General features: G+C 43.4%; 1 protein-coding gene across 1 annotated transcript; it reads left to right on the top strand.

Moving 5' to 3' along the window:
• The first annotated feature begins 914 nt into the window (after window positions 1-914).
• Window positions 915-9475, top strand: LOC308281178 (uncharacterized protein). Its single transcript, XM_080721294.1, has 5 exons — window positions 915-1401; window positions 3202-3287; window positions 5016-5142; window positions 7264-8380; window positions 9116-9475. Exons 1-5 carry the CDS (start codon window positions 1068-1070, stop codon window positions 9426-9428), a joined length of 1977 nt encoding a protein of 658 aa, XP_080577420.1. The 5' UTR covers window positions 915-1067; the 3' UTR covers window positions 9429-9475.
• Window positions 9476-11176: the final 1701 nt, after the last annotated feature.

Below are 11176 nucleotides of genomic sequence, written 5' to 3' on the forward strand. Positions count from 1 at the left end.
TTGGCAGTATTGTAATGGCAAATAGGCAGAGACAGAGCATAGATAATAATAATTATAGTATACACCCAATTCCAACATGCCAGGCAGGTTGAAAGAATGTGGTAGCCTGGTAGGCACGTTTGCACGTAGCCCCATATAGAACCTCACCCGTCGCTGCGTCCTGTTGTGCTCCGAGATGAGGTCCTAGAAACATGGCCACCGGAATCTTGCGACAGCCTCCACATCACAGTTGGAAAACACACAAAACGAAATTTTGTCCAAAAAGTAACGGCAGTTCCGAGCTCCCAGGTTGTGAAAACCTAACAGCGGTACATAAAACTTGAACCGCGGCATGAAACAACCCCTTAAAATCGCTAGTTTTGTCAGCCGGTAATGTTTACAAGCCTGGACGTTGCAGCCGGAATGGCAGCATTAGCGCCCTCTCTGGTCGAACGTAGCCCCAACCGTCGCTGCATTCGAACAGACATTCGACCAGAGAGGGCGCTAATGCTGCCATTCCGGGTGCAACTTCCATGCTTGTAAACATTACCGGCTGACAAAACTAGCGATTTAAGGGGTTGTTTCATGCCGCGGTTCAAGTTTTATGTACCGCTGTTAGGTTTTCACAACCTGGGAGCTCAGAACTGCCGTTACTTTTTGGACAAAATTTCGTTTTGTGTGTTTTCCAACTGTGATGTGGAGGCTGTCGCAAGATTCCGGTGGCCATGTTTCTAGGACCTCATCTCGGAGCACAACAGGACGCAGCGACGGGTGAGGTTCTATATGGGGCTAGTTTGCACGCATACTTACGGTAGACCCCGGAAGTAAACAGAAACGTAAAAGATCCACGAGAGATCTGGGACTCTGAGAACAACAACAAACATCAGTTTGGATGCATTTAGCAGCTATTATCACTAATTAATATATCTTTTTATTACCATCATTGTACCATGTGACGAACGACGATCACCGCCTGTATAGAGCCGTTATTTTTGTTCTGAATAAAGAGAAAGCACCACAGCTTATTGTGGAAACAGTAGAATACAGTAACAGCCTACATACAGTAGGCTTCAGTACAGATCATAACGATGGCGATCAACACCACCAACAACAACTACGCGAGTTTCCACAACCAGCTGGCCTCCGTCATGGAGGTGCTGGCCAACGCCGCGGTGGCAGAGATCTGCCAGCTGGTGGACGATGGCTACGGCTCCCTGAGGCTGGAGATCAGCAGGACGCAGCGGGAGAACCTGGCCCTGAAGAGCAGGCTGAGGCTCATGGAGATCCGGGGAGCAGCAGCGCGACCCTGCAGTGACAGCAGGACGGCCACAGCATCATCAGCATCATCAGCAGCATCATGCTCCAAGAGAGCACCCAGCAGCAGCAGCGTGGCCCCGCTGGTGGTCACCTGCACCAGGAAAGGTAGAAGACTGTCACTCGTCACTGTCACATCCGCATGTAATCTATTCTGCAATCTGCATCTATAGCATTTGGCAAGACCCAAATACAGATTGTGAACATTTTTAACCCAAATCTTAGCCTCTGGGGGTCCATGGAACACATTATTGTGAGATGGGGTCCGCGGTTTCTCTTTTTTTCTGAAGTGTTCTCAAACTTTTTCATGCCAAGGACCCCCAAAATGTATTTGGCCGCAGACCCCCATCTCCAAATATTTTGTTCCACGGACCCCCAGGAGGCCAGAAGCTAAGATTTGAGTTAAAAATTCTGAATTTGGGTATTGCAAAGTGACAAAGTTTGAGAACCACTGATATAAACTTGGCCGATTCTACAAATGTTTTCTGAGTGTTCTCAAACTTTTTCATGCCAAGGACCCTGACCCTCAAAATGTATTTGGCCATGGAGCCCATCTCAACACATTCTGTTCCAGCCAGGGACCCCCAGAAACAAAGATTTTAGTTAAAAATGTTCACTCTGAATTTGGGTCTTGCCAAATGCTAGATCTTTCTCTCTCTTCAGCGTTAAACTTGCCATCCACAGGTTTCATTATGTTCGAAGACTCCTAATGTGGGATTCAAATCTCTGTAAACTATAGTTTGGCGGTTCTCAAAGTGGTCCAGGGGTCCTTTCCTTGGGGTGGTTCCAGGGGGTCCCCAGCAGCAAAACAAAAGTAGTTAACGGTTAACATAGCATCACAATATAAAACGATGTAAATACCTAACCCTATTCCTAATCTTAACCTCAGAAAGATGTGCATAATCCTAAAGTTATTTCTCAGTAAAACAAATACAATAATAAAAATCTTGGAAAGTTTATTCCAGGCGACTCTACCGGTTACCCTCTGACACAGGGTCTTGAGGGTTCTAAAATACTATAGCCACTGTGGTCTGTGGCTAATTGGCCACAGACTATGTAGTATGTACACTCTCAGAGTTACAGATCTGTACGGTTCAATTTATCCTCCAGTCCCAACTATCAACAATTTAGCTGTGGGCCCCTCTGAAACCCCCTCAAGAACCCTTATTGAGAACATTGAGAACAACTGATCTAAATATCTCAATGACAGAGTACGGAGATGGCTGCAGGTGTACTAATATAAATTGTATTACATACTCTGAGTTGTTAAAACTGTGTTTTATTCGTTTTAAATAATTAAGTTAATAATAATAATTAAGAATACTATGACACTATGGCTGTGCTGCCTACCAGTAAAATATTACACTAGTAATTGTACAATTATGGCAAGGCATTATGGACAAAATCATGCATTACAATATACCGGTAGTCTTTTATACCAAATACCTCAATATCAATATTTGTGCTTTCACAAAAATGAGAAAATAAAATAATCATCACTGTGACTATTAAGTAGTTAAAGGCAAATATACTAGTCTAGCTAGAACAGTCAGGTAAGTTCAAAATGCAACCTTTAAAACTAGAAACTCTTACTTATGCCATATGATATTAATATAAACAATACAAACAACTATAACAATATACACACATTTTGATGTATTGCACAGCCCTAGTCAGTAGTCCAAAATAAATTCTGTTTGTCTTTGATATTTGAAAAGTGCTTTTTGCTCTTAATAAAGTTCTGCATTTATTTCCAACCCCACATTGAAACAAAACATCTGGCCTTTGTATTATTTGAACTGATTGTTTGTGGTGATGATCATAGTCTTATGTTCAGTATCTGTGTGGATTCTGTGTTGGGACATTGCTCCTCATATCCTTCATTCACAATGATGTCCCTTATGTCAGATCATGTTGGAGAAAAGCAGCCCGCCACTCTGAAAACAGCTGGAAGATCGTCCTTACTGGAGAACGCTGGCTCTCACGTGTCAAAGGTTAGTGCAGTGTTTCTCAACCACTGTGCCTGGGGACCTTTGGTGTGCCCCTGAGAATGGTCAAGTGTGCCCCTTGAAACTGCTTGAAAGCCAGTATTGTATTTATCATTTTAAAAATGATTTAAACTAGTGAAAACAGCCGATCTACAAGCCCACAACGCCTCGCGGTGCAAGGCGTTGTGTGCTTGTAGATCTGCTGTTTTCACTACTGTTGTGCGACAGCCTTGTATGATGAAGCAGGGCTTTACTTTGCGAAGAAACGTACACATTTGAAACTTGGAGATACAAGGTTTCTTCCCGACAGTGACGATATTTACACCCCCGTATTATGTTGGTGTGCCCATGGATTCTTGGGACATGAAAGTGTGCCCATGCAGAAAAAAGGTTGAGAAACACTGGGTTAGTGCTATATAGAGTCTGGAACGGCAGCTCCCGAACGGCGAGTATCAGAAGTAGCCTCTGCTGCACTGAACTGTAGTCCCACTGGAAACATAACAGAAACACAATAGCTCAGACAAAGTCATTTGAGCGGCCTATTCTTGTTATGAGTGTATAGTTTAAGAAAACGTTTGAAAACATCATGGAGGTAACACCAACAACACCAGAGAAAGACGAAATAACGCCCCCAGAAATGTTGAAAGGAGACTTAACGCTTCCAGTAAGACTAGTTATTGCTACTGCACCAAGGGAGCGGTTGCGTCACATCCGCTTTATCTCGCACTCATCGTTTCTATTTCCGTTTGCCTGACTGTATGCCGGGAGCAGTTGCCCAAATCGCGGAGGCAACAGCCTGGCCACGCGAGACTAGTGCTGTGATGACATTGCCTGTAATATGTCTTTTCTGATTTACTCCAGCTTTCTCTCCCAAATGTTATGAAAATGCTGGTTATTTTTGCTTCGCATAATGCAGATCTTGTACATAATTCACTAGTGTTTGATTGGTAAAATGTATCTCTTGTAATCAGTTTGATGTATGCTCGGCTGTGTTTATCATGGTGCTGATATCATTGCTGTCAGGCCGATATCTCATCATTTTATTTTTTTATTTTATTTTATTTTTTTGCAAGTGAATGCTCTACAAGTAGTGAAAATAGCCGATCTAGAAGCTCACAAAGTGTTGCATCCCAAATGCGTTGTGAGCTTGTAGATAGGCTAAGATATGTGATATCATAATAGGCATACATGCCACTCAAAATCTTCACATCTACCTGCACTTGGCCCTCTTCCAGCGCCACCATGTGACCGATCTTTGCAAAACACATATTTTGCTGCTGCCCCTACTGACTTTGCACACAAATCACGCAAAGCGGTACACAGTATTGCCACGCACATCCCCCTACCTTCACCCACAAAAAAGAAATTCATATTCACACAGATTTTTGAGCTTTTAGATCACCTATTTCAAATTGTTTTGTTTATTTAAGTGGTTAATCAGTCTATTCGCACATCCCACAAACCAATGCCACTTACAGGCCAATTTGTGTATACATGCGACCTGACGGTCGCTTATCTCCCGATTAGGGAGTCTTACTGGTATTATGTGTGTGTGCTGTGCATAAAGAAATTCATATTCACACAGAAGATAAATAGCCACACCGGTGAAATTGACATTGGTGTGTGTGTGTGTGTGTGTGTGTGTGTGTGTGTGTGTGTGTGTGTGTGTGTGTGTGTGTGTGTGTGTGTGTGTGTGTGTGTGTGTGTGTGTGTGTGTGCCTGTGTGTGTGTCAGTGTGTGGTTGCTCCAGACGCTCCAGTAGATCCAGAGGTGATGGTGATCAAGCAGGAGAGGAGGCTGGAAGACGAGCCTACAGGCTGCAGCCTGGCCCAAGACCAGCACAGGACACCAGGGGGCAGCAGTACGTCTTGTAGACAGACGGGCAATATTAAATCCTGTTGGTTATTGATTAGGCTAATCACCACAACCGAGAGAGGGAGGCTTGATAAAGGGAATTCTCTGTCTCCTCCGCTCTACACGGTGCCGACATGATGGCTGCGCTCAGTGCGCTGCCACGGACTATCCGAGAGACTGTTTGTTGGCAACATGTGGCGCGCGGCCCCAACAGGATCGACTAGGAGCGGAGGAGGTCGGCGCTCCAAGGAGTGGAGGAAAATCCTCGCTCCGAAGCCGCTCAGACCCATTTTGAAAGGTCGCTCGCTCACGCTCACGTCAAAAACGGCCCGCGCCGCTCGCGCTCCACTCCGCTCGTATGCTCTGGTTGTGAGCTAGATTTTTTAGATCACCTATTTCTAATTTTTTGTTCATTTAAGTGGTTAATCAGTCTATGCGATTTAGTTGAGTTAAAACATCGACTGAACCATGTTGATTCTTCAATGTATAATAAATATATTTTGATAAATAATACTACTAATAATATATTGCTTCTCAATAAATCAATTAATCAAGTAATCGACCGAACAATCATAAAGAAGATAACAGATATTTGCAGCCCTAATCTGGTGTTTTGCAATTCCCGCCCGTTGTCCCGCCCCTCTTCGCACCCATTGGTTGCTGTGTCTTGGTGAGACAAAAGTCCTTTCTCTCCATCCACTACCATTGAAATTCAGTTGCTTCTTATTGTTATTCTGTGTATTAAAATCAAATTTTAAACATGGTTTCAGTAAAAAAGAGCCTCTCAGGTGCAGTATAGTGACTGGCATGTTTTTTAATGTTTGTATTTCTCCAAAAACGATGTTTTAGCTAATTCAACATAAAAAAGGCGGAACCAGGGCGGGACAAGGCAGAAGGAGCCTGCTGGTTGTTCAGTCAGGGACCAATCAGAAGGCTGACAAAGGGTGAATTGGGTCAGTTTATAAGGCGGTTCTTTTTACTCTGGGAGCATTCCTCCTGAGTGACCTCATCGGTAGCTCCAGTCCATTATGTTAAGAATGGAACTGTTGATGCAGTCATTTAGGCCCTGGAGCAGTGGGCTTCTGGGCCAGGGTTTATGGGAGGAGAGGCATTTATGTAAAAAAGGATATTTCATATTTGAATGCAACACGGTACACTTGCAGTAACCTTGAATAAAGTCAACTTAAACATTAATACAGTTACAAGAAACTTTTAAGACAATGCAGTGTGCCATGGCAAAGTCCCACCCTCACAAAAAGGCTGATGTTGAAGTGGAATTCCACTATAAATTAAATTAAAAATAATTTACCAAGTGGAGACAACTGGTTAAGTTATTACATTTGTAAAATTATGACGGAGTATGGACAGTCATCTCTGCGCAGAATTAGCAGGAGCGGTATTTTGAGTTCTGTTCAATTATTGTGACATGCCTATACTTTTTTTTTTTTTTTTTTTTTTTTTTTTACTGTGTAATGCAGTAAACTTTGTGAAGTAGGTCAGGGCTGTAACTGTCTGTTTATTTAAATTTGTACTAAGGCTGGGACTTTAACTGATTAATTGCAATTAATTAATTACAGAAAATTAACACGATTAAAAAAATTAACGCATTTTAATCGCACTTAGTTTTTGCACCACAGAACCTTCAGTTTCGGGCATACCGATCATAGCGATGCACCAACCAAGAAGAGACAACAAACGCAAAGGGAGAAGTAGCCGATCAGAGCGCTTTGTTTGGCCCAGTGGATGCGAAATTTAGATAAAAAAAACTCACTCGTTGATTCACTCGTACAACAAAATGTGTTTTACTTGAAATAAAATGCTTATCAGGTCAAATATCGATGGGCGATTAATTGTGATTAATTAATCACAGAGCCTGTAATTAATTAGATTAAAAAATGTAATCGCATCCCAGCCCTAATTTTTACGCAAGAACACTTTGTGACGTGTTGTGATCAGCTATTTTGCAGAATCTTCGCCTATCATGACATGCCCAGAATAGTGACGCTGTGGTTCATGTGGTTAACGTCCACCACAGAATAAATGAATGTAAATGGAGTGATTTCCATCATTATTACACTCTCTTCCTGACTCTATCCAACCGTTTCTTTTTTTCCCTTGTTCTCTTCAGTTGGACTTCTGAACGCCAATGCGACCCCAAGCATCAGTGAAACGGAAATGCCCAGAATTAGCCTCTCCGGGCAGTACGAAACGGAGGGCTTCACCGAACACCGGCCTCGACAACGACGAGACGGGGCCGAGGAGGAGGACGACGATGGCCTGAAGGCTCAGAAGGCCGACAGCGGATATGACACCGACATACAGCAAACACAACAGCCGGACCGAAGCTGTAGACTACCAACAAGGGATTCTGCTCCAAGCTGTGCAGTGTTCGGTGGCAGAGCCAGTGAAGTCGCAGACTTGTCGACGACATCACAGCAAGACGTGGGAGATGTGGTTCTGTCTGGCTCGTTCTCTGTCGAAGCCATCGGGTCCGGAAGTAGCACCGGGACTGATGCACAGACTCCACTGGCAAAAGCATGTGATACAGACGTGCCAACGCCAAAGACCAGAACCAACGGTTTGTGCGGGACGCTGCCGCCGTCTCTTGTGCCAGACTGGAAAGTAGAGGAGGGCACCGCGGCTGTTAAAATAGAGGCAGACACGCTGTCGTCTTGGTCTGACGGGAGCGCTTTCAGCACCGGCCTGTCTTTGGTGCCGCTTCAGAGAAACGACAGGGACGACATGCACGTGATTGACAGTAAGTTAGTCATCGACAACGATAACAGCCTGTCCTCGCCACAGAGTCACCACAGAGAAAACGACTCGTCCGGGAGTAAAAACAGCGAGCTGGACACCGGCGGCTTTGACTCCTCTTCCTTCGATGACCTGTTCTCGTCCCCAGAGGTGGCCAGGTCTTTGACGGCTCCCCACAAAGACTCAGACACGGACGGACCGGATGAGCGGCTGCTGCTGCCGCCGCCGTCGGCGTCGTCAACTTTCCCGTTCCTGTCCACTTTCGGGAACCCGTCCGCCTCCTCCTCCTCCTCCTCCTCGGACTGTCTGGCCGACGCCGGCTTCCGCAACCCTTCCTCCTCCTCGGACTCGCGGTTCAGGCCCTTCGTGGCCAACCCGGGGCAGGTGTTCAGCTGCCAGCAGTGCGGGAGGCTCTTCACCAACACCAGGGACCTGCTGGTGCACCAGAGGTCCCATGCCGGGGAGAGGCTCTTTCACTGCCCCGTCTGCAGGTAAGGGATGGGACCATAAGCCATGTTATCGTTTATCGTGATAAAAAAAACACTCACGATAATCGTATCGTGTAGTTTTCATTTATCGTGAAATCGTCCTTCGTCATGCACTGGGATCAATTCACCTTTTTATTTGCAGAGCTGCATATCCGGTACCATTTAAAGGAGTAGTTCACCCACAAAATGACTTTTTTTCTATTGATTACTCACTCCATGGAGACTTGAGTTCAATGATATTTTTTGTTTTTTGTTGCATTCCAAAAAAAAAAGACAAAAATGTTATTACAATAAATGTACCCCCATTGATTCCAGATGGGGACCCAAATGCATTTGGGTCCCCATCCGGAATCAATGGAGGTAAATTTACTATAATATATATATATTTTGTCTTAGGAATGTGATAAATACAAAAAACTATTGTTGAAATCAAGTCTCCATGGTGTGAGTAATCAATAAAAAAAGAATTACATTTTCAGGGTGAACTACTCCTTTAAAACCTTTTTTCACTCTAGTCTCTACCAAATCTCTTTGCCAAAGAATAGCCGATCTACAAGCTCACAACATGTCGTTGTGAGCTTGTAGATCTGCTATTTTTTTGGCAAATGTTCCGCCACAGGACAATGGATGTTGGGCCGATATTTTGATTATCGTGATAACATCGCAAATCACAAAATGTAATTTGTCACAATAATCGTGATATGACATTAATTTTCATATCGTCCCTTATATCTGCAGGAAGCCCTTCTTGCACCTGCACCAGCTCAAGACGCACCAGCGCGTTCACACCGGGGAGAAGCCCTTCAGTTGTACGCAGTGTGGCAAGCGCTTCTCCCAGTCCAGCCACATCAAGAGGCACATGAGCGTCCACACGGGGGAGAAGAGGTACAGCTGCAGCCTGTGCGGCAAGCGCTTCTCCCAGTCCTGCAGCCTGAAGGTGCACCAGGCCGTTCACACGGGAGAGAGACCCTACAGCTGCACGCAGTGTGGGAAGAGTTTCTCCGTGCTGGGAAACCTGGTCAGACACCAAAGTGTTCACATCAGGAAGTAAAAAGGGACAAATTATATATATCGTCGTTGTCGGGTGAAAACCTTGTATGTCCAATACCGTTCGTTTTTCATTTATCATTTTAAAAATGATTTAAACGAGTGAAAACAGCCGATCTACAAGCACACAACGCCTTGCACCGCGAGGCGTTGTGTGCTTGTAGATTTGCTGTTTTCACTACTTTTGTGCGACGGCATGATGAAGCAGGGCTTTACTTTGTGAAAAAAATTACACATTTGAAACTTGGAGATACGAGGTTTCTGCCCGACAGTGACGATATACAAATAGGGCTGTCACGATTATGACATTTTACATGACGATTTATTTTTCACTCAAATAATTGCGATTAAACGATTTAATTGTGTTTTTTTGTCGTTGACAATTACAATTCTGTTTGGCTTTTAGGGTTTGAAGTTGCACATGGCAGATATGACACATAACCTAAATATACAAAGAAATTACTGACATATTTGACAACTTTATGCGCTACTTACAATGTTCAGCAGCACTGAACATTGATAGTGGGAATAACCGTTCGGATCTGCTATTTCCACTTTTTTCAAAACGTTTGAAAATATATGAACGTTTTTTCAACATGGAAGCGATTATGACAAAATAATTGTGTTTATGTCAAATAATTGCAATTATGTCAAATAATTGCGATTAGACGATTATGCAATAATTGTGACAGGCCTATATACAAATTATAAGGGTTTTACATTATTGATGTTGAGTCTTATGCAAGTGTAATGTGTGTGTATTAAGTCAGTAGAGGTCCTTATCATCTCTGTTCATATTAGGGAATGTTTCATGTGTGCCGTCTATCGCTAAATAATGTGCGCTGTTGCAAATGACAAAAATGTATTTATATGAAATAAAATGCTATTTCAAACATTTACGGTTGAAATAATTTTTAGGTGCCACTGTTATGAATAGAGGGTATGCGCGTGACATCGGCATCATACCCGGAGGTTATGCGGGAACGGAACGCCTACTGAGTGGCAAAAAAATATTTCTGTCCTTGACAGCCCATACATCCAGACGGAAAAGTACTATCTAATTGCATTAAACGACGTTAAACAAAGTTAAACTCACTTTGCCACTCGATATGCCATTCACTTTATGCATGCGCATGCCATACAAGTGGGATTTCCAGTTGTTGCACTGTTGTGTACCGGTATATTTAAATTCTTATAACGATACGATAATGCAGATAAACATGCAAATAAAGGATAAACATATTATGTAAAGCTGTAATCTGTAGGTAAGTAGGCTACAGTAGGTTTCATGTCATGCTCTGGATTTGAACCTGGAGCTCACATGAAAGACCATTATTTCTACCACTTTAAGAGTGAATCCCCCTCATCCCTGGGTGATATTAGTGCTTATGATCTTCAGGCAGTATTACTTTGTCAACCAGTACAGGGTAAGTGTCGTACCTCGGTCATTACCAAACAAACAGAAAGGTGTAAAGGTCTAGTACCGTATATTATGGAGTATCACAATAATCACTGCTGATGTACTAGTTAATATTGATATACCAGTGGTTTCCAAACCTTTTAGCTCAAGACCCAATTAGACGTTTGGCCGAGACACAAAATAGTGAAAACAGCAGATCTACACGCTCACAATGGGTCGCTTCACGCTGTGTTGTGAGCTTGTATGGATTGTATATTTTCACAACTAGATTTTTATTGTTATTTTTTATTATTATTCATGAAAATCCTTTTGGGGAATGTCTTTTGAAAATG

The sequence above is a fragment of the Nannobrachium achirus genome, assembly GCF_963921795.1.
Source record: "Nannobrachium achirus genome assembly, chromosome: 3".
NCBI classification, from domain to species: domain Eukaryota; kingdom Metazoa; phylum Chordata; class Actinopteri; order Myctophiformes; family Myctophidae; genus Nannobrachium; species Nannobrachium achirus.

Coding starts and splice junctions, on each gene's coding strand:
- LOC308281178 (XM_080721294.1), top strand. CDS start 1,068: ATGGCGATCAACACCACCAACAACAACTACGCGAGTTTCCACAACCAG. Junction 3,288..5,015: donor CTGGCTCTCACGTGTCAAAG/GTTAGTGCAGTG, acceptor TGTGTGTGTCAG/TGTGTGGTTGCTCCAGACGC. Junction 5,143..7,263: donor CAGGACACCAGGGGGCAGCA/GTACGTCTTGTA, acceptor TGTTCTCTTCAG/TTGGACTTCTGAACGCCAAT.